This window comes from Filicampus tigris, chromosome 11 (assembly GCF_054856515.1).
Source record: "Filicampus tigris isolate MCC_2025a chromosome 11, RoL_Ftig_1.0, whole genome shotgun sequence".
In the NCBI taxonomy this organism is placed as follows: Eukaryota; Metazoa; Chordata; class Actinopteri; order Syngnathiformes; family Syngnathidae; genus Filicampus; species Filicampus tigris.
Window position 1 is genome coordinate 11112387 of NC_141227.1, and position 27181 is coordinate 11139567.

The window sequence follows — 27181 nt, forward strand, 5'->3', positions numbered from 1 at the left end:
GAGGTTTCTCTGCAAAAAAGTTGATTGCTCACACAAGCAGATGTGGAAGTTGATCTGCTAACAGGGCGCACTTAGAATTGTGTGCCAGATACATAAAATGGTTACATTCATTTTCTGCAGTCTGCTTGGTGTCTATGCATATAGACACATTTAGCACATGCATTGTGATTTATTCAAACTTAAATGAATTGTGATGCCTGATCCTGTGACTGAAAAGTGTGTCTGAAAAGCAGATGCAAACCAGCATGCAAAACTGTGTCAGAAAAGTGCAAACAAATCAGAAGCTGAAGGGAGAACTTTTCCACTCAGATAAATATTTTTGAAATGTCAGAAACAAAAATTATGGCAACATATTGTCTATTCAGCAATGCACATTTTGAAGCTTCTGGATGATCTAAAATTTGGAGCCATTCACATAATATGCCATTATGGCCTGTGAGAAAACTGTGCATCATTTTTTCCCTGAATGTAGGTAATTTCAGTGCATGGTGGGAATTGATCCTGGTCTCTCCCGAGTTTTAAACATAATGTTAAGCATGGTTCACACAGCAGGATAATTAGCCCGATTTTATCCCCAAATCTCCCCTACCGACAATTGAAGGGACACTCAGATTAATGTAATGGCTCAAAAAGATCATCTTATCAGATATTCCTTCTGTTGGTCACGTGTTCAGACTGATCTGGACCACTCGGAAGGACGTTTGGGCCGCTCCGATCTCAAATTGGGGAATATCAACATGTTGGGTTGTTTTGGCCCGACCATGCTGAACTTGCAATTTATCAGCCACTATTTGGAATCTTAATAAATCAGCCCCTGTGTGAGCGTTGTTGTGAAATTCCTGCAAAGGTGAAATATTTTTTATGGTATAATAATTTTCTTTTGTTGTCTCGCAAGACTCATCGTGGAGTGAGAATCAGCTTTGATTGCTGGCCAACAATTTATACAGTCCCAAATTAAGTCACAATCAAATGCTTTTGTAGTCAAAACGGTACGTGGCCTCAAGGCTGGATCATCATAAGGGAGAAACGATAACATGAAAAAGTAGATTATACATTATATTCTAGTAAATCCAGTTCTACCTACAGAACGTTGTAAATGTCTTGTATGTACTGGTATTGATTGTCATTGTTTTTCCTTTTGTAGGGTTTCCAAATGAGCCTGCAGGCGACATTGCCCTGAGCACAGTCAAAAGTTGGATCGAAGAGAATCCTAATACAGTAAGACATATTTGTGTATCCTCCACCACTTTTTTTTTCATAACTCATTACAAGTGAGCATGATTGGACCACCACAGTGAGACAAAACACACATTTTCATGCGTCCTTGTATTTGATGACATCTCGTCTAACTGCCTCGCTTGATCAACCATCAAGTTTGAGGTCTGCATTCCTCATCAAATTAAAAGCGAGTCTGAGACTAATCAGACCTTAAATGGTCTGTTGACTCTTTAATTGGTCTTGGCTGAGGAGTAGGAGCAAACTCAAGAACATAAACACATCTGATGAAATAATCTATGATGTGTTTTTGTGTTACATGAATTACTGAGCTCCTAAATGGTCTGGACATGACTAAGACTTTCAGGCTTCTTAAATAACACAGTGATTTAATTGTTGGTAAACATATCTCAATTGAAAAGCATGTGAAATTGAATGAATCAAGTCATTAGATTATCCTTTTTAATTTCGAAAAATATTAATTGGAATAGCAACTTTACCAGTGACTTTATAGAGTTAATTTTGTACCAATACAATACAATGCAATACAACATAGAAGCAAGGAGCTCGAGTGTTGAGCAGATTTATCTCATGCTTCTGAGGTTGGGGGTTCAAATCCTTCCTGTATATTTGCATGTTCTCTCCACTTATGCATGGGTTTACTCAGGGTACCCAATCAGGATAAGCAGTATAAAAAGACGTATGAATGCATAGTGTATAAAAATGTTTCCCATCAAATTCTATACATTTGTTTTCATTCATTCTTTAATGGTGAAGAACTGGTTTTCAGAGTGTTATTACATATGACACCGAACATTAACCTGTGCGAAATGTAACCGTCAGAGGTCATCTTTGTGTCCAGTGATATCCTTCTATGTGTCACTGTGGGTGTCCGTTTTAAACTCACAGCTTGATATGCTCCAGCGTCTCTCAGCCGGTGTTACAGATGCTGTGAAGAAGCAGTCAAATATTACCTGCTGCTGGATTACTTTGCAAGTGACGTGTGACAAGACTCTGCCTGATGATTGCTGTAAGGTGCAACTGGGGGACCCGTTCACACTCTCTTTCACATAGCATATTGGTGACTATAAAGAGCAGGCTTTAAGTTGACGGTTATGTGAAGACTTTAAATTGCCCATACTATAGGTGTGAATGTGAGTGTGATTGGTTTGCTGTCTCTATGTGCCCTGCAATTTAATAAGGAACAACTCAGAGTGTACCCTGCCTCGCATCAAAAATCAGCTTGGATAAGTCGTAGCCCTGGCTGGCACTTCTATAAGCATTTACATATTAATAATAAACAATTTGTACATAGTGACTGTTGGAGTCATTGTGAGACATTTTGTCGCACAATAAAAATGCAGCTCTATGTTCCTATTCAGAAAAGCAGTACGTCATTGCAGATTGTGTCTATTTAGTTATAGCACATATTTCTGTTATCGGGCACGCTGTCAACTTAAACACTACGATATAATCTGGTAGAGTCCAAACAAAAACGTGGTGCCGTTACTTCAATTACTCAATGGTATGTAGTATGCAAAAAGCCTCACTGGTTGCATTAGGCCAGTAGGAAGAATAATCATGCATAGACCAGTAGAACTTAACCTACTTGTTCATCTGCAGTTCAGTGAGCTCTATGCCGAAGAGTGAATATTGTCATTGTCCACAGAGACAATTCATTTCATAGCGACAATAAGGCTTCTACTTGTCGGGGGGGGGGATGCTGTGCTATTGCGGTTTCAAATCTGTACAATAGCCTGGCAGAGCATCTGAAACACTTGTGTGGCAGAGTACATTCCCTTCCCTGGGCTGCATACTGTGCATGTGCATCTCTTTTTTTGGATTTGGGAGCTATTCGGTTTTTTTTTAGAATATTAACATGATGGCATACACGCACAACATGTTTGGAATCTAAAGAGGTGCTTACATAAAGACTTTGTTGTCCTGCAGTGTGCTGTTGCTTCCACAAGCCTGGAATTGAAAAATAGAGAACACTGTGTGATTGATTAGCCTTGAGTTTATCTCCTCTGCCAGCATTCTAACACAGATGCACTCACCAAAGTGCAGCAATGTCGCACCCAGGCTTCTGTTGTGGAAGAATAAATAGCATCTGTGTGGCAAGACCCTTTAATCTAGAGAGACCTGAGTGCAGCAGTGATCACAATAGATGAAAGAATGAAGGGGCTCAGTCTCTGCTATTGCACATAGAATAGAATTTGTGGGTAGGTTGGGGGGGAGGAGTTCTCATATCTTCATGGAATGCAATGATTGACAACCCAACACCTATCTGGTCTTAGTTTTTTTTTTTGTTTGCCCATCTAATTGGCTTTAATTTGCCGATGAAAAATGTGATCTGACATGTTATTTTGCAACCCGTGCTGTGGTGTCCAAGCTTTTTAATGAAACACCTCAACATCCCAACAGCTGCCATCACTGACTCAGACTAAAAGCTTGAAGACTCAAATAAGCTCTTCTACTCAATTCCACTCAGGGCAAAAAATGTAAATTTTTAAGTTGAACAATATCCCTGTGTAATTCAACTTTAGTAATAAGCACTCCCTTGTTGGTAAATGCACCCACAATACTGGTATATGTACAGCTTTCTTGTGTGTATGTGAATGATCAATTTATATTTCCACCATTTGTCTTTTCAAACACCAGATACTAAATCCAATCCTAAACCTATGCTGGAGCTTTAAAAGTGATTTGTGCCACATGCCAAGTGAATAAATACAATTTGGTTTGTGAATGGATATTAGTTTAGGATGCTGTCTGTGTTTCGACAAGCTGGAGACAGCTATACCAAATTGAGGGATTTATTGTCAGTGAGTTGAGTAAGATGGATCTTTTCTTATATGAGACTATATTGTGAGCTTTTCCTTCATAAAAAGAAAAAAATAATAATATTTGTGTTTACAGTACCTAGCTTCACCTTAGCTGCGCTAAACTGGTAAAGCCTGTGTGCTACAAACACCTGTTGGTAAAATTAATGAAATGTTGCCTCAAACAACCTCTACAATCTTGTATGAAATATCGTTAAAAAAAAGGTTTATTCGAAGTGACCACTATGTTTTTTTTAAATGTTCTAACTTACTGCAAGTTGTTTGAGGATCTACACAGTTTAGTTTGATCATTAAACGTTCTTTACAACAGGCAGCTAAAACCTGTTCTGGCCATCCATGATGAGTTCAGTCCAAGGTGAGTATTTACTGAGCTCTTAAGCACAGCACATAAAATTTGTGAAAAGAGATTATGTCACTGATATTTGATCCATAAAAACAAGATTGTTCATAACTCTGCCAAGGCATACAACTAACACTGTTTTGTTGAAAATGTACAGGTATACATAAAAGCACTGTGAACTATTGTACTTGGTACTGTGTGTGTTCTGAAAACATGCAACTGACATTTGAAATATACAATGTATTATATACATTATAATTAAGGGGGAAAAAAAAAAGGTTTTTATTGCTGATTTTAAGAAAACAAAAATGTCACCGTATCCTCCACAAAATCAGATTAAGTCTTCCTTGGCCCAAGTGCCTAAGATGTTCAAACTCTAAATAGTATAACAGTAAGAAGAAATCAGTTAATATCATTTACCAGGGATCTGATTCAGGAATTGCATTTGGCTCCTCTACAATATGATACAATTCAGTTTAGATTGGATGAGCCAGAAATTACATGTATAACTTGGTTGTATTATACTTGCCATTTTGCCATGACCACTTTGCCATTGTATTGAAGAGTAATGTATGTAAAAAAAAAAATAGAAAAGCATGAAATATCTATGAACAAGCATAGAATTCCCTACCTTGCAAACTAGGTTGGTTTCCTGGGTAGGTGCGCACATGGACCCTGCATGCCTCACTATGAGCTATCATAAAAACGGACTTTCTCCGTATCAATCAACTAAAATTATGATCATAATATTGACAGTCTATGACTTAAGTGAAAAAATATTACTAATATTAAAGTATATTTATTCAGTAGGAATGAATATCTTATGGTAAAACAAAAAATGTTAAACATTACATTCTATATGTCACTAATTGTCTTTCATTTTAATGAGTGCCGTATTAAAGCGTAAAAGTAAGGAAGGCGGTTTGAATCTACTTTTCCTCCTCATGCAGCTGTCGTCTCTTGTATCTAGAGAGGTGTGTGCCAAAAGGTGTCATCTGTGGGTGCATGAGCGGCCACATTCCCCTATGCGTGCCTCAAGGATGCTGATGCATCCCACTGATGGTTTGCGCAACTGGCATGGCGTTCAAAGCCGGCGCGGCTCTTTTGAAGTGAGCGTCTACACCCTTTGAATTCTCTGCTGCGACTGGGAGCGTCAGGCACATGTGGTCTGATCAGCAACTGAGAGCGGGATTGAACATTTGGCTTTGCATGTGCACACCGTATGTGATGCAGAGTGTGAAATGGGCACACTGTATCTCCAAACTCAAAACACCTCTCTGGCAATAGAGATTCTGTACATTCTTTGTGTCAGCCAATTACTTTGGGTCACATCCAATGCATATTATGTAGATTGATATATTAGTGACTGGCCTAAGGCTGCAGCGTGAGGGTTTTATGGCTTTTATGATCTGAGGGTTTTATGATCTGCCTCATTCTGAATAACATGACATGATCTTTCATATTCCCCCCACCACCACTTTGTGTAGTTCGAAATGAAACTTGCATCAGTTTTTGGATAGATTGAAGACGATATGGATTCAATTACCGAATTAATGCCGTTGAAAGTTATTTTTCAAATGTAACTTTGTAGCGCTTCATGCTATCTGCAGATGAAAAGTGGCTGTGTTTAAATGTGTGTTCTGTCGAAGATAAAGAAGAAACTTTATCACAAACAGTAAATGTGACAGTATTTTCAACGTTTATCTGGAAAAGATTTGATTGCACGCTTTGAGTGAAATTATCTTTTGTGGGGATTAAAGCTTTTATCTCTGCATTATGTCCATAGACCAACGTGCTGCTTTAGTAATAACAGAATGATTGTGTGGTTCTATGAAACAACAATTGTAGCGGGGGATAATCTGGGGCATGCGCTTTCATAGTGTTCGATTTCTTCTATTGTCATTTGCCAGGCAGCAAGATAAAGCCGGAACTTGGTTTTATTTTGAGTTGTTTGTGATAAACATGTTGTTTAAAGACGCCTTTTCAAACTATTGTTTTATCTCTTCACAGTATGTGAATTTGCTGTAAATCCATCATTGTGAGCTACGACCGTTTGGGACGTTCAACTTAAAATGTTCAACATCTTGTCTTTTCTATATGCCTGTCACTACATATTTCAAGCAATTATTTCCATTATAAACTTATCTTAATGTCTTGTACACACAACAGGTTTTGACTATCTCTAGGTATGTCTTTCCCAGTATAATGTCCTTCAGATTTTACATATTTGCATTGTCTTTTTCAGACAGCTTCTTTGATCCAATGAGTATAATTAGTAAAATTACTCCAATGTTCTGGTAACATTGTGTCCCTATTTAAAACGTGTGATTATATTTTAGATGGATTCAGTCTTTACTCAGATACGACAAAATAATTGAAAAGTTGTTTGTTATAACAACAATTGTAATTGCTGTGGACATTGCTGAAGATCGCACTGCCACTCAGAATGAAACAAACAACAATGTTTCATGTGTTGGGCTCTGTATGTTTTTCACGTATTAATCATAATGAGACCTCGTGTTTGATTTGGGAAATGTATCAGTCCTTTGATATTTAGTTGCTGTGGTCTCCCTAATCCAGCTGCTACTGTATACAGCAGAGTCTGCCGATCCAAGACCCATCCACTGCACACCAATACCCAGATATGATGGCCTCTAAGTGCAGCTCCACCTCCACACTTACTGTGCTGGAAAAAAGCTATCTTAATGACATGCTAATTGATTTAGTGTAGCGCAGATAACAGTAGGCTGGCACACCGTGATAAAGCGAGAGCGGGTCGAGTCGTTGGTTCAGAAGAGGACAGGAGACTCATCAAACTCCAACCAGCTCCTCCACTCTCTTTGAACACAATTTTACACTACTGCACCCCATGCTGATGCATGGAGACCTTGAATATAGAGGAATGTGTTTGTATGTGTGTATATGACTGTACTCCTTTGAAAATACAGTAAACCAAGTGTGTGGCACAAGAAGCATAATACTGTATATTATGCATATATTAAAATGTTCAAAATGTTCACTTATTTCTTTGCATTTACCTGTAGCCCATTGCAAAGCACTCATTTACGCTTCTTTACGACACTTCTTGGTGGGCAGAATGTACAGTGTGTCACTGATTAACACTCGCAAGTGCAGACACGCAGATTGGACTATTAAACATTAATTATTCAACTTCATCTAAGCGCTTGCCTGGTTTTTAACACGTGTTTCATTGCAAGTATAAAGTCAGAGTATATATATTTGAGCCAGGTAATTCCTGTTTTATGCGAGACAGCCCAATATTAACAACATGGGTCATAGTTTGATCCCGATTACTGTACATACATACTTGGGTGCAATACTATTTGAGGTCAAGTGAAAAGGAAGTCAAGCTTCATTTGAGTAGACATTGGGACCTAATTTTGTTGAACGATATCTATTGTACATATACTTTGTACTTAAAGAATATACAGCAGTATCAAACTCAGAATTTCTAGTTGTTTAAACTATTACACTTAAATCAGGGTTAGCTCTCTGCTGTGCATACACGATACAGGCCGTTTCTCACGAAACTATTTACAACAAAAATATGTGATTAAGCTTTTGTTTGGACCACATTGTATAGTAATGTTGGCAGTAGCTGTCAACTGCTGTACGTAGTATGGCATCATAACAGCACAAGAGTTTGTAAGTGACCAATGTATTATTCAACAAACACAATAAACACTGCAAAATAAATCTTTAAACACAACTCATTCCCCCCTCCCTAATTCCTTTAATTATCCATCCATCCATTATCTGAGCAGATTTGTATGAAAGCAAAAAGAAAAACAAACAAAGGTGTTGCAAAATGGTCGTAATGTGTATGGTGTCAGATATGTTGTGATTCCTCACAGTTGATTTGTAAAAATAAATAAATATGTACCATACCAAACCGTATTTGCTAAATGGAAACAGGGCTTTTGTTTACTAAGCCTAGCCAAGCTGCACTTCATTTATGTTTACTTACCTCAAAATGTTTAATATTTTTTTTCAACACATTTCTACTCACCAAACATTGATACTACAGGAATAAACTATATTTTTAAAGTATCAAGTTTAGACTCATACATGGAGGGGGGAAAAGCTTTACCACTTGAGCTCTCGCCATTAATTATGTTAGTCTATCTATAGCCTGCAGAAACTGATAGTAAATGAAAACCATTATGACCACTCCAACATCCTGTCACTCACTTGGGCTGATACCAAGCCATAATGTCTGAGACATTCAAGTAACCTTGGTTTGTATCGGTGTTGTAAATGGTGCGATTTCAATTTAACCTTAACGTCTACACCAAATGTATCCTCAGTTGAGCCTCTATAGGAACTAGAGCTGCAGGTCATCTACTGATAATGTATCTATATTTCAAAAGCATCATCATGCAGGTCCCTAAAGCCTATTTTATTATAGCTCAGCACAGAGTGAACTATCCAGGACATCCCAACATTTCTCTGTTAATTAATTTTTAATTAACCTAGTAAAAGTTCAACTTTGTGGCCAATAAAATATGGCTGACGTTTGTTGGCCTGTGGAATTTTTATTCACGAACCAGAGTTTCAACTCTCTATACAATTCTGGCCACCATTACTGGCACCCATAAACTTGGACAAACCAGATTCCTTCTGGGGAAAGTATTTCGTCAATGCACGGCCATGTTCTGTTAGCCTATAAGGGGAAAAAACACCTTACATACAATTAAATATGGTGATGGAACCAATATAGTGTGGTGCTTTTGCCTCCTCATGTAGTGGAGAATTTACAATTAGAGGATTACCAAGGGATGTTATGTTGAATTATGCCACCCTCTGTAAAATAGCTAAGTTTAGGTGAAAGCTCTTCAAACCAAACAAGAGTATAACCAGGCACACAAAAGATCTTGAGAATCACTCATTTTGTTTTAAACTCGCTACCAGAGTTCTGATCTCAATTTACAAAAATTCCAAATTGCTAATAATGATGGCTAGAACTCTCTATGCAAATTATCAATTGCGTATCACTCTCAACAGACAACTTGGCTTACCGTGTGGATTTCTTGGATGTATTACTCTTCTATGTCCACTCTTTTTTTCTGTGTGGGGAACACACAAGCAAGAAAGACGTTACCAATGTCGGAGGGTTTCGACTCCCCTCAGGGGGAGGAGACGAGACCACCGTAGTGATTACCTACGTTGTTGTTTTGTGATTGCACAGTCTCTGGCATGTTATTTCGGAGAATGGGTCATACCTCACACCATCTCAAAGGGGAATCAAATCAGCCTCAGAGCCTTGCTTCAGGCACTGGTGCATTTGAAAGTCACTGTTTTGTTTCAAAGCATACATTACTTTATCAGAGCACGTTTTTGCCCAAGGTTGTATTCATAAACAAAGTGTGCCCCGGTTGGAGTGGCTGATAAAAGCTTTACATTTGTGTAGTCGAATGCATAGGTCAACAGTCATTCAATATGCTGTCTTTCAGCATAAATATTCAGTTTCTTGAATGTCTGAATTGGTCACATATCAGCACTTGTCCTCTTACCTGTAAATTTAAAACAATAATGATGATGATAATAAACACACCATTTATGTAGCCTTTGCATAATTTTTTACACGTCATTTGTAGTACCAATGCTTTTCAAGATTTATTATATAGTATGTGTTGCTAATGAAACTCAAATAACACTGAGGCACTTCAGTATGCGCTCTGTATACTGCCCAATTAGTGTATGTATTTGCAAAAAAAATACACATTTTACTGATTTTAGTATCATTGTCAATTGACAATTGAAGGTTATCATCTGATATATGATTTAGTTGTCTACCGAATGTTTTTATGAGGGAAATTTGACCCTGGAACTGGTTATTTCTTCTCACTTTTTTTTTCTATTGGATAAATATTTTCGAAATCTAAACAAGTCGGAGGTTTACCATCAATCCTTGTTGGACTTTTTATGTATGAATGTTATTAAAAGTATACTTTAACCAGAACTATACTTTTAAGCAAAATACCCTTGATATAACATGTCTGAAAGTTTAATTTAATCCCTGTAAATTGTAACAATAAATGCAGTGTAGGTGAGGATCCTGAAGCCTTGGGCAGGTTTGACAAAGCTTGGAGACAAACAACTGTGCGTCTACCGAATTAAATATGCAAATGCTAAATAATTAGGCAAAGAGGCTTACTTTTTGTGATGTTTGTAACGGCTGTGTATGTTAACTACATGACCCCGGCTTGAACTTTCATCCGAGCTGTCTCCACGTTGCTTGGTGCAAACACTCTTGTATATTTTCTGCTCTCTGCTGTATCCCCAGTATGCCTGGGGTAATCAAAGGAGAGCAGCATTAATTGGTTGGCCCTGGTAAGACAGCAGGTGGCCTAGGGCAGGTCGCCACCTGCCCGAGGAAAGGGCGCCGCTCATCTATTCAATGACCATGCTTTACCTTCTTTACCATTCTTTCCTTTCACCTTCTTACCCAGAAAACACCAGGATTCTGCAGTCCATGTTGTGGGCCTGTCTGCTGCACAAAGTCACCTCGGTAAAATGTTGTCTGAAAAAAAATAAAAAATTCAAGACAGCAATATAGCTCATCTGAAATACAGTAGGGGCGCAATTCCATTTGAAATAATTGCAAGAAATGGAATTGAGGCTGGCCATTTTCCATCAACTTATTTCAGACAATGGTGACACTCGCGTCATTATAACTGCCTGTCTCCATACGCCAGCATAAACATCTTGGAAAGGCAGCGTTTTGCCTGACTTGTGGCTGATACATTCATCAAGCTGGTGCCAAGCCAATATCACACTGTCACAAGAGAGTGTCTGCCATTCTATCACCATGCGAGGCTGACAAAACAAGTCCCTTTCCATTATACTCTAAGGCCAATGCCTTATAGTGCCTCTCCGCTCCTCAGTCATGTTTATTTCTATTTCTTTCTCAAGTGGACCGAGGTTCACCTACACCACCATCTCTACCTCCCTTTGTGCCCCCGTCTTTGTTAACCTTGCTGAATTTGAGCATTACTTTTCTGGTAATGGAGGGAAGAGTGGCGACTCACCCAGAGATACTGAAATACTGCATTTTAGTACGTTTCAATTTAAACTCCATAATTGAGCTGATTCACCTGCTTTCTGTGCAAATGACTTTGTTGGGCAAAAGCTTCTGCCTAAATTCATCTTTCTCTCAAACTTGTAAAGAGAGGAGTTGAGGCTGCCAACCTTTTTCTTATCACTCTGGAGTCCCTATTTGTCATTCAAGGGAAACAGTTAAAAAGCTCTCGTCCTGCAGAGAGGTCCCCAGTACACTCCTGTGTTCTCATCGCCCGAAGCACTGAATTACTATTTATGTGCACAACTTTGGCAACACACCAGACTTTGCCCCTGTTCAACCAGCATAGCGAAAGCAGTGTTGCTTTTGTTTCATTTGCCCTATGTTTCTCCGTCCTCCTCATAGCAGATGCTGCAAACGCTGTAGCGCTGATATTTCAAGTAACAAGATGCAATTCAAGTTTGTTCCTTCCGCAAACCTGGTCTACTATGCAAGCTTAAGTTTATGTTTCAATGCAGATGGATTATGTTTATGCTTTTTAGAATCACTGTTAACACAAACATTTTGCGTTTTGAAATAGATTAGTATCAGAATAACATGATTACTGCCATTCAACTTTTAGTGTGAAGAATATAAAACCTTTGAGAGGTTTACAGTAAGAGTTGCAAGTTTTTACAACTGTGGCTTGATTTCTGCTTTTCAAGGACTTTTTCCTTATTCAAAGTGAAATAACTGAAGCAAAATAATATATTTTAGAATATGGCTATTGTGAATTCACTAATTACATTTTTAAACATTTTAACATAAACATTTGGCCACTGTGGCATGTTTGCATTGTCATCTCATAAAGTCCATAAAATGTAGGAGCTGAAGTGTTGATTTTTCTGTTGCACAAAGATTTCTGTTTATCCAGTACACTTGAGCTTTTATTTTCCTTTTTTTTTTAAATATCAGAAACAAATTAAATCCCCTCAGTTGTAATAAAGTGAATAAATAGCCATTTTAATTCTTAGATGTGAAAATTGGCAAGTCTTTGAAGAAAATAACCGTTCTGGGGAAGTGTGAGTCCTTTTGAGGCGCTACAGAGGCTCTCTTACGTTTGAGCAATGTGGACCTCTTTTGAATTATATAACAAATGAATAATGAATAAATAGATTACCTCTCAAGTGTCCAGGATGTGGGATTTGGGGGGTTCTGCTGGCAGGAATATATGTCTAAAATATTATTATTGCAATAGCTCAATCACATAGTCAAAGCAGTCTTAGTCAATTTGTCATACATCCTTTTACAGACATACCCTACATTAGCGTTTAAGCTGATAATCATGTTCTGTTTTGAGTGTAAAAATCTGCAGATTCCTTTTATTTTGTGATACAGCTGCATGATACGCATTCGGCAGTGACTCGGTTGGATGTTTTGAGAAACTAAATGCCATTGTGTCATGTGTACTGACTTGCTTAGATGATCACAAATTGTTCCTTGCATTGTAAATGATGTTTTTTACAGAGAAAAGTCTCAAGAAAGAAATATGAAGTGTCATCTGCCTGACTCACGCGGGCGGGCTTGGTTGATGCAGTGCCGTGTATGGTGAAACACAGTTATTGGAAATGAGCTTCAGAGCTTAGAGTACACGTGATCGGTCGCCGTACTCCACTTCTGCTCTCTTCTTTGTCTCTGACACACCTTGAGTGACCTCAGATGTGTTCAGAGCGCGCCGTTTATTTAACTCAATTTATTCTCAACCTTTGTTTTAATCGCTGTCAGGCATATTCACAACCTCTTTTACCCTAATGTATGAACAAATTTGTAAAAGATATGAATAAATTCCTGGGGTTGAATGGCTGGACTGTGAAAAGACAAGTAAATTCGTCAATGGCAGTGAATGAGTTAAAAGAAAAATACAATGCAGAATAATTGTCCACTTTACGTCAGCTGTCATAGCGAAGGAATGACGTTACAGTGTGGGCATTGTGAAGCTTGAACACAGGCATTTCTCATTCTCATCTGACAAAGATTGAAAGAGATTTCTAAAGGGCTTTGAGGGTTTTTTTTTTTTTCTTTTTTACGTTTTAACTCTCCCAATACAACTTGATAGGAACTCATTCATCCTCTCAGCCTCAAAAAGCAGACAAGGTTTGGGCCGTAACCAGATTCAGTCTGTCACATCATCACAGAGCCTACAGAAATGCTCTTGTCTAAGCGCTTCACTGATAGAGCATTCAGCCATTCAGTGGCAGCTTATCCTCTGGCTTCATCAGGAAGGCCATTTTCTAATGGAACCCACAAAACAGATCTTTCATGATTATAATAAGTACACTTTGTGACTGCTTGTAAGCATGACTATGCAAGCCTATTGTTGCCCTTGTTTATGCACAGTACAGATGCGACAGGTTTGATGCAATTGATTGTTCTCAATTTATGATAGCAGATTCTTCATTGCTTCATGCTTGTAAATTCCTCTTTTTTAACGGCAGTGCACTGTGTATCGTTAAATGATGACCTCTGCTCTAATAGACACAACATGCCCTTGAACAAATAATCAGCACAACTCATATATGCGGCTACTTTTTTTCCTCCAGGAAAAAAATTGGTGGTGCTACTAGTGACGATAATTACTTCTACGGTGAAATCTGATCTGCTCTCTAAACGCCATTGGCACAACACACACTGCCAGTAGAGGAGAAATTATGCCTTTAAAGCTGAAATTTACAATTTATGTGTCTTTCTTTTGAAGGCAAGAGCTGGTAAACATTTAAATTAGGTTTGTTTGTCTTTACTTATTTCATGGAAGTTATTTTTTATTTATTTAATGTTTTAAATGGATGACTAAAACATACAAATATTGTGCATATTAAAAAAAAAAAAGCATCGTGAGAATAAAAGACTCCTGCCGTACCCCCAATGGACACATATGCTTTTCAAATGAATCAATAAATACCCCTGACTATACAATATGAGGAAATGCAGTCAGTAAGAATTCAGCAGGATTGTTTGTGTGCCATGTTTCACAGGAGACTTAATTGCATTGTTCACAATTTTAAACACTTCCCAGGTGTCTCAGTAACGTGTTTGTGATTTGCTTACATCAAAATCCCCCAAGGATCCAAAAATATTGGGCACTTTCCACCCGGTTTCTATCCTTGCTGAAATTTGCCTGTTTTGAGGGGCCTTCCTGTTTCATGAAAATGAACCAATGCTCGGGCTGGCCCCCAGTACCGCAAAGTGCAGCTTCCGTTACCATGACAACGTGGGTCTACTTTGAGCCCTGATTCTAAGGGGGTGGGGGGGGGTGAATATGAATTGCAAAGCCCACATGAGTCCTCATAAAGAAATCATTGATTGCATTTAAACTTCAACAACAAGCCACAGAATTACACTTGTCAATTATTTATTTATTCATGATGTTAGTGTCGGTTAAAAATTGGGGGTTTCTTTTGGAACACTTTGATTTACTTTGATGTCCATGTCACGAAAGGTCTCTGGGTTGTCAGGCTGTGTCCTAACAGGTAATAAAATGCCTCACACAATACATCTTGAGGTTGCAATTCCAGGAGGGGTTTTGTGGAAAAAACTAAAGAGAAAATTAAGAGGAATTCAATTAAGTGATTTGCTGAATTGGAGGGAAATGGCAGTGATGTGGAAAAGGCTTTTAATCTTGGTGAACCACCTCTTCTTCTATTAAGCTCATATCGCCTGCTTATCACACTAATCACTCCACCCAATGTCTGCAGTCCTGGCGATTTTAATGAACCCATCATAGCCTGATTCAGTCCACCAGGACTGGCAGAGGCACAACGTGCTTGTGAAGTGGGCTTGAAACAATCAGGGTGAGGCTATGGCCCAGTTAGACAGAAAGAATATGGCAGAAATGCCTAGTGTGGTTGTTCAGGAGATCAAAAATTGTGCTCGTCATGACCAGCAAAATAAATATTTCATTCCATGGCATTTGCATGCCAGTGAGATGAGGCGTCACAAGCTGGGAAAGGACATTGCAATACTGTGGCTCAACAGTGGCTATGGTGAAAATCGTCACTGGTCACAATAATAGGTGCACTTGCACACTCAAGCGATCAGAGAGGAAGTCATATAACAAAATTCAAAATGCTTGTTTTTGAGGCATCAATTTATATTACTTAATGATTATTAGTTGTGTTTATTGTTGTTGGGATTGCACTGAGTCATAGTGACTCTTGTTTCTTATATGTTGCCCTCACAGGGCCCCGGACTGCCCCTAAAATTGCTCAACTACATTGTCAAAGTTAACTGTAGTACATTGTAAATGCAGTTCTCCGCATACTGACACTGATCTACTTCAATGGTGGGTGCACCATGGTGCGATAAACATATCAATATGAATGACATGTTTACCGGTGTTCTGTTCACTTCCGGCGATTTACTTCCCAGTAAGAGAGTATGCGGAAGTTTGAATTAAACATGGCACGAGCATTAGCTCTCTATCTCTAAGTGCTCCATCAAACGGCTTTTCAATGTAGAGGTGACATTGTGACAGGGAATGCAATATAAAGCCTCATGTTGTTGACAGTCTTATTTTATTTGTCAAAAAATGTAATTAATTAAAACTAGGCAACCCACCTGACATGTACCAGGAGTGCTAAATACTCCTTGCAGGATTTTGTTGACATTTTTAGGTATACATGTTAATTTTGTTTGCAAGCAGTACCTTTTGATTCATGTTTTGTTTAGTGATGGTTCAGTTGTTACATATTAATTCCAAAGGGACTTTTTTTTTCATCTTGCGTTGCTGAGCTTTTGGATTGTTGTATTAAAATATATTAAGGGTTGTGTATAAAGTGCCATGCCATTGTTTTTAATGTCATTTTCATTTGATTCTTCTTTGTATAGAAAGGGAAAAAAATACAATTGGAAAATGGATTTTGGGGTGGGGGGAAAATCAGGAATTTTATTTTAAGGCAAAATCACCTAGTCCTGCTCTAATTGGCTCTGTGTGAAAAGAGGCGGTTCTTGCGGGTTATTGTGCAAATGCATGGGTTTCACGTCATAACTTTTGTAAATGATGACTAATGGAAAAGATAATGCCAGATAGAACTACCACTGCTTACTTTTTCCCCAATGAACATAGTATGCCAGAGGAGATAAATTCTGATGAGTCCAAAACGTTCTGTGAAGAAATGCTCATGGCAAAAAAAAAAAAAAAAAAAAGCATGAAATTCTATTTAGGGAGTACTCGCTGTATACTATCAGTAATACAGTGTTTTAAAGACTATTTACAGTGTGCATACCTACAATTTTACGATAGGGACAACTCGGATGCTATTAAAAAAAAAAAAAGTTAGACTGGAGCCCTTCCTTGTGAAGGAAGAAAAAAGAAAATTTAGAACACTAAACAAGAACAGAACACTGTTATGTCATCACCAAAACAATTGGGTTATCTCCTGTTAGGGTAGGTTCTATGCAAGAAACTCATCATAGACAAACCTATTAAAATGCATACCCTTGATCCCACCATTTCACGTTGCCACTTTCTAAAGATTTTCTTCCAATGGCCTGGGAATTCCATAAACATTTACTCATACAGTCAAATAAAGCAAAGATCCCCTCTACTCTTTAAAAAGGTCATTAAATTGCTAAAAAATTGTGTATTATTCCAGCATGTGGTGCATATCAGTGTTTATTTGCTGGCAGGTATTGAAAGTGATGGTTTTTAAGATGGGATAAGCAAGCGGTGGGGGTGTGCCCTTTGCCATTATGCATGCTTTCTAATCGATTTGCCACAATGCCATCCAATCAGGTAACTTGACTATTATTCATAATTAAAGCAATCTAGATGCAAATCAGAAAATGTTAGGGGCCATGTTGTGCTAAATGCAAGTCTGACCGTCCTAACCATGGGTTCATCATTTTGAATGTTTGTTGCAAATGCGTACCAATAAAACATGCACATGCCAACCCACGCACACAAACGCATTTACCCTTTTGTTAAGAGAGCAAACAATCATTGTGCTGATTGAAATGACACGTAAATTGGAAATGTTAATGTGATTACTTTCTAATGTTGCATTTCTCTGTCCCATTTTCATTTTAAGTGGTGTTAATTTAGATTGTTTCTTTATGTCATTCAAAGCCTAGTAAGGCTAAACACCTTTGCAGATATTTCCTTTTAAAATAAGTTTGAATGTGAATTTCTGAAATCTTCTAAGAATGAAAATGATAAATATAACAATTTAAAAAATCTATGATACCACAAAAACATCTGGCACTCTTGGTGAGCTCTCATTTCTACCAATTTAAACAGGATTGCGGCATTTCAAATACAACCCAAATTTGAGCTGCTTCACCGGTCAGCATCAGAAATTAGTCAAGCATAAGTTCATTCAACCACTATTTTTTGTTAGTCTGTTTGTTCAGAAACAAAAGCAAATAATGTTAATCAAAAATAATAATGTCCAGATTTTTTGGGGGGGAGGGGGAAATTAATGCTAAGTTGTGTATCAGATCCCGATTATAATATGTGGAAATATTGTAAATCCCTTGCCTCATATTCATCTTTATCTCAAGCTCATGTTTTCAGTCTGCACCATTCATTGTCTTTTGGATCTCATTGCATTGCTATAGCAAACCTACAAACACCACATGAGAGCAGGTACGGAATTACTGATATGCAGAGCCTTTTTAAAGCTGATGCAGTGTGTTATTATCCATTAAGCATCCACACAATTTTCAGTGTTAAATGGTGGGGAAAACGGTGCAGTTGTCAGAGCAAAACAATCACTCATACTTGGCACTGTGTAGTAGCATGATTTTGAATGAGTTCATTTACCAGCCTGTCACGCCTGGTTGCCTTTTTCTACCCAGTACACTATGTAATAACCAATTGTCTACGAGCGTTATTACACCGCATGCATGAATATTAAGCAAGAAAAAGTAAATAATTTATTTTGTTAATTAGACCAAGATTGGGATATATTACTTTAATTATACTGTCGAATGACTGAATGCATTTGTCTTTGGTCAGCATACTGCTGCTCAAAATTCATTAGAATTTATCCAAACATCTTCATGGGTTTAACCTTTTGGATAATTAAAATGACTCCTAAATTAATTGCCATTAGATTGTGACCGATTCTTCCGGCGTGTCAGAGATTTAATTAATCAATTAAGTTATGACATCGTGCCCCATCATTCGTACATGTGCACATCAGTTCTCTAAATGGGGACGTGCACCTTTTCCTTTCCGCAGTAGGTGAAATGATTATTATTTTTCATGTGCTTAAGTGTGCATTTTATATAAAAGTATTGGGGAAAAAATCAGTGTCTGGCATTTGTCTGGCCACCAAAATAAGTCAACACGCAAACATAAATGATATTTTTCTGTATTTATCTAGCCATGACGTCATTCTGGGTTTGAATCTCACATCAGTTTTTATCAAAACCATGTACGTTTGGTTAATTGAAGAACCTAAATTGGCCATTGAATGTGAGTATGTAATGAGTGTTTGCAGAGCAGAGCGTCCCGCCTATGTGACGCACCCGTCCGTCTATCTGCCAATGACTGAGGCCCATTGTGTAGGCAATAAACGATAGACGGGAAATTTGAAAAATGTCGGACAAAGCGTAGTCGGAATCCCATTTTTTCCGTCTACGTAATCATCTATCGTCTATTTTCGCGGGGAGGCTTCAATGGTTTCAATGGCCTCGCCCGAGGTTCTCAAAGGTCTATAAACGTCCTAAAAGGAGACTCATTTAGTCTGGCTGCGGTGAGGTTTCCATGCCACAGTGAGTCTTTCGTTTCAAATATCGCCCAGTGGAGGAGTGAGGGTGGTGGGTGCTAGTGGTACTTTGTCAAAGTTGGTAGTCAGAAACGCTAACGGAAGCCCATTTAAACTGATAGGCGGACCGGCGTATAGGCTATTATTGTTTGGTTCGGCCAGACAAAATGGCGGATAAACGGACGGTGGAAGGGTATCCCGGCCGTAGGCGGAAGGCGATAAACGGACCGCAAATTTTTAGTAAAATGCCCTGCTCTGGGTGTTTGTGTGGCTGTCTTTGCCCTGAGAGTGACTGGTGTGTGTTCCGCACCTCTCACCGAAGATCAGGTAGGCATAGTTGACACCCTAAGCACAATAAGCCGTACTATGTGCCGTACTATCATGGATGAGTCTAAAAAAAATTGTGATCCTTCTTTAGATGTTTAGTATCATAAAATATTTTGTTTTAGATGTCTCCATGAGGTCACTTATACATATTATTTAGTATGTAGTATGACACGGTAGGCATGGCATAAATTAATCAGAAAATATGAGTGAGGAAAAAACAAAACTTACAAGGTTATAAACTTTGTAAAAAAGCAAATATGACACTTCGTGTTAATTTATTAGAAACTAAACAGTGTGAACTTGTTCCGGCATAATTTTTATCCACACTTCATCAGTGTTTTTACCGTCTTGCAAAACTAGTGTGAAGAATTGTTCTGAGAGGTCTCTAACCTGAGATGAATTGCTATGAGGGCTTGAATTAATAAGGCAAAGGTTAATGTTATTGTAATTATCAGTGTGAAGTCTTATGGGAGATGATTTTCTCATCACAAGAAGCCTGTGTGATCACATCTCATGCATTAGACTAATAATTAGATTTTAACACTCCCTGTTTCATACTTTATTAAATGCTGAGGCGCCCATCTTGTCATTGGTATGCCCGTCTCTGGGGTCGAAGATGTCAGCCTACAGCCAAATGGGAACCATGAAATGACAGACGCATCAAAATGGGTGCACCGTTTGGCATCCATGAAGCTATGTTTACTTAATAGCCCCAGCCGCTTGTTGAATCACACGCTATTATCATGCACCAATTGTTTCAGCAGGTTGAGGTGTAAAAATGTGTCTTGAGCGAGTTACAGCACTGACGCGTCCCTTATGGCCCATCGAAGACTGAAATGCAACTGAAACTACTTCACAGCACAGTATATCATTTTGTTATGAGTCCCCCACAAGTAGTGAACAGGGACGACGCATCATCTCATTCGGAAGTACAATGGAATATTGTTGTTATCTGCTACTTTAGAAATTTGGGACCTGGAGGCTGCAGAAAGGACAGAACTATTTTCTTATGCTGTTTTTCACTACGTTGTTTGGTGTTCTTTTGGCCACATACCTACTGCAGGATCATTACCAGTTTTAAACATCCTCCAGGTATACCCTAGTGTTACCCCGCTGGCTGCATCTTGATGTATGAGTTTCGCAGAGTTCGTGTCTCTAACTGGTCTCTGTCACCGCCCACCATCCTGGCAGGTAAAAATCCAACTCTGCAAATGGAGGTCTTGATATCATCAAGAATTCTGGAGCGGCAGTTGTAAAAGAAGCCTGGGGTCCCTGGCCTCTAAAACTGTTTTCCACCATGCACTAGAGTTTGGCTTAGTGCAGTACAAACTCTTTTTTTTTCATTTCTAAGTAAGGAAAGAGTAAAAGTCTGTGTAGATTCAAAGTCATCCGAATCATGGTCGGCCGCAAATGTTAACTCTCAACTGGACTCTTGTTGAAGATGTTTCAACTTTAATCCAAAAGGCTTCTTCAGTTCTAAATACTAGGTATGGATTCGACTAATGTCACCACAACTCATCAATTGCAATGGAATCACAAGTCAGATCAGGGTTTGCACCATTCTAAACTGTACTATAACAAACTGAATAGAACTGTACTGTAATGGTTTTATGCTGAAGAGACCAAGAATATAGATGTACTATACATGCCTTGTGTAGCAGAGAGGGCTTTTGAAATATCAGTGCATGTATGATATGTGTTGTGTTTTTATGCTGTATTCAAGACTGCTGGGAAGAACTGTCGTAAATAGCCCACTTCGGGCTTACAAGGTGGGAGCTCAAAGCATCTGTGTTGAGGCAGAGAGGCTATAGCTACTTATTTTCCCAGATTATGTCTTGTACAACCAATACATACAGAGAAATAAATGTGTACATTTGTAATATAAATTTCGAAATAGCTGTGTGCTTTTAAAAACAATGCTGTTGCTGGTGCATAAGCCGATAGCCATTAAAAGCGTTGGCTCAGAAGCGTTTGCTGTGAGGTTAATTTGTTGGCAGATAACCCTGCCTTGGTGGTCCACCACAGAAGAAGTCATTTCCCACACTATTTTAATTTGCTTCACACTGGGATTTGTCACTGATCAAGATGATGCTGTGTGAGACCACCAGAGTCTTGTTAGGTGGAGCTGTGTAAGGCCTAACATCATTTGCATTATTCACAGCGTACTGCAAAAGTGGGTGTTAGTTCCTGTCACTCTCCAAAGGCCCGTGGTACTTTCCCACAGTGTGTCACGGTTTTCCTCTGTAGAAAATCTGGCTCTGGTAGACAATTAGCCATGAAAGAGCAATTCCCTTTACTATTACACCAAAATGACAGATTGGAGAAGGAAAGTGCATGACGTCTATACTCAGCCGCTTTCGTGTCTGTTTTCCCTCATCATGAGGGGTGACTTTTACCTGCTCATGCAATCTTAAATTGAGTGTCATCTTTAATATTAACAACGACGCCTCTGGCGGAGGGCATTACTCTCATGTTTGTGATCGTCTTTTGTTCTACGTTTAAAAAAACAAAAAAACATTCCAGTTGAATCTTTAGCATTAGCATGGTAGTAGCTTCAACAACATTTGGAGATTCAGATGTATGTTTCCTGTTTATTTATTTAATTTATTATACAGGCTATAATCCCTCAGTTGTGATTCAATTTACACTGTTGAATATATTTGAAGCAAACCACAGAGAGAAGCAGATCACAAACACGCAGCCATGCCGAGAGAGATATCAGAGTGATGTGTGGCGCCAATAGTCTTTGCACCCCAAAGTTTTTTTGGAGCTTGGTTCAAGGCACCTCAACAGTAGTCACGGTGTGATTTGATGGTCCAGAAGGCAGCGATGGGCCCAGGGCTGATCACACCAGTCGAGATAGTGACAGAAGGTACCACTTGTGCCTTGCCGTGTCTCCAGTCATTCACACCATCTTGTTCACATGCCTCGCCAAACCAGGAACATATGCCACATCACAACCCTGTAAATTTGGTGAGAAACACTCAGCCAGCCAAACAATCAGTGTGTGCGTGGGAGTCCGTGCATGTGTGCGTCAATGTGTACGTTGGTGTGTGTGAGACGTTCCTTTTTCCACCAAAATGCTTGCTCACTCCGCTTGACTAAATGCAACTTGTAGCCACTGTATGATGTTGTGTTTGTTGCCACCTGCCCCTCTAATTACACTGTTAAGAGACAAGGAAACAGACAATATATTCATTACCTTTCTTTGACAAAATAGGTTAAGGCAAACGTGTTTAATCAGTTACAGAGAACTTTATCCTCAATTTTTTACATGTATTTGGCCCTTTATTATTATTAATGATAAACGATTTTCCAATCTATTAGCTATGCTGTACCTTGTAATAGCAAATAATTGTTTCATATAGATTTTGTTGATGTTGATTGAATATATCCCAAAAATGTTTTTTTTTTTTTGGTAGAAATTTAACAAAATAAAACCTCAGTCAAATCTTGTTTGATGACAATTCAATTTGTGTATGTGTGACCTAGATTGCCCATTTAACAGCAATAAAAGCTGACCCTCAGAAATCCAATGTAACATCGAAAACCCTATTTAGTCTTTTCAGAAACTTCCCTCCCTTTAAATGCTTAAGCCTTGGCAGAGTTCAGCCCTCTCTGAGATTTCTTGAACAAATGAACTTTATCTAGCTGTAATGAATACACAGTCATGCGTTGCCTTTTCAGGAGGCCAAACCTTCTCAGGCAGATGAGGGGCAGTGCTTTAAACCTCATTCTAATTGGGCCACTAATCGACTGTCACACTAGAAAGGCACACAGTGCAAGTTGGATGAAAGGGTCTGGGCCACAGGTGAGACAGAGATAAAGAGAGGATGGCCGCAGTGACTTTAGGACCTGCAAGGCTGCTCTTATCTTGTCCTCTGCTCTTACTCAGCCTGTCCTTTGAGTACAGAATAATGTCACTTGACGACTGTTAGTTTACACAATGGGAGGAATAGACCTGGACATGTTAGGATGTCTTACTAATACTATACCCGAGCTAAGCAGATGTTAAGCGGGATATTTTGTACAAATGTCATCTCCAGCCCTAATGAAAGTGAATCACAGTTTTTCCACAATCTGTATTTGATTTTATGAGCAAAGTCTCCCTTTCACTCAGTGAAATCTGACCAATGTGAATCATTTTGTGCCAGTGTTGTTTTCCTCTCAGCATCTGTGGGTGCCCTGGCACAGTGTCAGTGTAATGTCACTTCAACTGCCTCGGGAGCTGAAACACTCCATCAGCCAGACGATTGCTCCTTGAGCTGGAGAGTCTGTTCCATCAGCTTTCGGTGTTAGTGCTGATAGCTGTATCAGGGCTGCGAGAACTGCTTAATCACTGCAGTATCGGAGTGACAGATGACATATTTTACTACCACCGCCACAAGCCCCGAAGAAGGTCGAGTCTACGCTGGTTACACTGGCAACCAGGCTTCAGTAGTTTTCGGTTTCTATCAGGACACATGCAGTGGCCATTGAAATGGGCCTGTTTCGGACTGTCCGTATGCTGTGTTGGACTGATTGGAAAGGCGAGCAGCAAACGGCTTTTGCTTGTCACTTGCTTTCGCAAACATTCTCATAGACTGGGTGACAACGCCGTGCAGCTGACAGGTTAGAAATGTTCAAAACAACGTTTGTGGGCTTGTGAACCTTGGAATGTAGCAACGCTCATCAGCCGCCCTTTCAATGCCAAAGAGCCAAAATCCCCAAATATTATTGTGAATGCAATGAAATGTAGCATAAACAAAGTTTTGTTTTGTCACATCTGCCAAGAGAGTTGTGCGCTGGTTTTGAAAAAATGTAAAGTATCTCCCAAATCTGAGCATTAAAATAGTTTTGAAGTTTAAATTTTGATGCAGCTCAATTGAGCCTCATTAGATTTCCCAAGTATACTCAATAGTTTAATCACTTAACAGAACTTATTGATGGATCATCATGATTGTCAAAAGTGGTGGCCTGAAATGATTCCAATGCAGTGCATGTTATACATGCAAGTAAAATAAAATGAAATAAAGAATCTTATGTGACATTCTTGAACAAGCATGTTTTTGTAAATTAAAAAAAATATGAACAAAGTAACTAATATTGCTATAGCTGTTTTGTAATCGCGGACCCATGGTGTACTCCTTTACACTCTGAAGCTGCAAGACATTTTCAAATTAATAGTGGTTGCAGTGAAAATATATATTTTTTTTATTGTTCATATTTCTTAATTTCAGCCCAAATAAGTAATAATAAAATAATTTGTCTCAACAGCAATAGAACATGCAGCCATGGTTATATAAATATGCATTCTTTTATGTGCTGCTGGGGATAGTTAAAATATTCTCTCTGGCCCCTTTCCATGTCAGTGGTTATGCATGAGTTGACTCTGGCTTCACAGCAGCTGTGTGGACAGGCTTTCACCCCAGTGATCAAATAGGACCGGCGACTTAGTCCTGCTGCGGGGCCCTGGGCAGGGTAGCTGTGATGACAACCCTTTCACTAGCAGCCCAGGTGGGGACCAGTCTGTCCACCTCCTTCCCTGGTTGAACACATCGTAAAGGCTGGTTCCAGTCCATCCCTCAGGAGCGACATTCGGGGTTACTCGGTCACATCATAAAGGGGGCATTTTGTCAGCCAGGGTCTCATGTTTACATGTACTGTGCTGCTGACTATAAGATGGCAGCTCGGTATGAGGCCATTATTGTCATGTATAAAATAGATGGTATTTGAAGTGATTTTTACTTTATTAATCACACAAAAAGGAGATATGGAAAGTGCCTTTAGGGAAGACCTGACATTTTCATCATGTTAAAGGTGAGGAAGACTCATTCCTGGTCATCTCGGATGGCTACAATCTAGTTTTTTATTTGGAATGGATTCTGCGTGAATAGCTGAGTAGGTGTTGGCATACCAATCATATAGTTATACAGTACTTTACGTACGTTGTGGTGCCAACTAGATGTCGGCTTGGTGCAAACTGTACTGACCAAGCTGTGACAGCGGGCCTGTTGTCTATCTGTCTGTCTGACCATCTGTCCGTCTGTCCATCAAGGTACAGCATCTAATACAGAGGTGTTAGAATAGGCCTCTTTGGCACATGGCTAGATTGTATGACTTGAGTTCGATTTGTTCATTGCTGTAACTTTCCACTTGCCAAGGCCTTGCATCTTCCTATCATCTGGACCCTCCGGCACACTTACACCACTTAAAACTAGTAAATTCCAAGCTTGGACGAGTTGTTTAGGCTGTCACCCACTACGTAAGCAGACAATCATTTTGGCCGGTTAGATCTTGCATTGTAGCCCATCTTCCTGGTATAATTTTGGTATGCATCTTTCTTGGTATTAAATATATTAAACCTTGACTTGCAGTCCTGTTTGGGCATTCATCGTATAGCGAGCGTTAAAGACAAAGTCAACACAAACATATTTTTTTCAAGAATATGTTCTATTCAATCCCACTAGTTAAAACAAGTCATTCTGATAAATACTGTGTTTGTGGAATCACCAATCACGGCTGACCTGTTTTCTGAAGCTGAGCCGTGATTGGTCGTTCCCTGAGCCCTGAGCAGTTGTGATGTAATTTTCAGTCAACAGAAGTGACAAAATGGCCACCCCCTGAGATGCCTAAAAAGGGGTGGATTTTTTCTGCTTAACTCATATCCCACAAACGCAATATCAATCAGAATGCCATGTTTCAACTAGTGGGCCTGCTGGAAACATATTCTTGAAAAAAAATGTGTTTGGATTGATTTTCCCTTCAAAGAGCCAACAGATGTTCAGACAGAACTTATCAGAGGGTATGCATTGATATCCCTATGAAGGTCAGCGGGAAAGGGTGCAAATGGACTTTTCAACTAACTCATCGTTTTTCCAAACTGTGGTCTACTTTGCCATTAACATGTAGAATTGATTCACACTAACTCATTAACATGTTCCCTTTATAGCACAAGGGTGAAACTCGAGGCCTGGGGGGCTGGATCCTGTCTGCCATGTAATTTTATGGTGCCCACTTCATGGTTCTTGCTAAATGGCTTTGTTCCTTTTGTTTTGGGAAAAAAAAAAAAAAACTGTACCAAATGTACATTTTTCTTCAGTTTTGATAGATATTGCCAGATTTTTTTTTCCCATCACATTCCTTAACATAAGTTCAACAATACTGTAATAGTACATTTAAGTGTTTTTTCCGGTTTTGTATTTTCCATGACTTAATGTTGTTAAAAATAATTATATATGATAACAATCAAACACAGCCTCAATACATTGATTTTCAGACTCATCATAACAGCCCTCTGAGGGAAACCCTCACTACTTACTGTATGTGGCCTGCACCAAAAATGAGTTGTACACCTTATCTATAAGAAAAACAGTGGCAGTCCTAGCTTGAATGATGCCCTTTACGAGACTACCCATACCTATTCCATCAACACACGTACACACATATATATTAACAATGAAGAAAGGAACTGAAGTGGACCTTTTACTAAATTCAGTAATAATCAAATAAGACTACACCAATACCAGAGGATAGTTAGAATTATACAGGATTTAAAAAAAACACCAAAATTTATTTGTACAAATGAATTAAAAAAAAAAAAAAAAAATTTATGACCCTAACAATATGCAATAATTTTGGCTTTGTCTCAGCATGTTTGATTTTCTTTTATAGGAACTGTGTCAAT

General features: G+C 38.8%; 1 protein-coding gene across 6 annotated transcripts in view; it reads left to right on the forward strand.

Moving 5' to 3' along the window:
* The window catches only part of macrod2 (mono-ADP ribosylhydrolase 2), a 392053-nt gene that overhangs the window by 296337 nt on the left and 68535 nt on the right, over positions 1–27181 (forward strand). For all 6 annotated transcript variants that reach the window (XM_086045890.1, XM_086045894.1, XM_086045892.1 and 3 more), the window contains one exon: positions 1145–1218. In XM_086045890.1, the coding sequence (XP_085902016.1) occupies positions 1145–1218 (74 nt within the window). The remainder of the gene's footprint in view (positions 1–1144; positions 1219–27181) is intronic.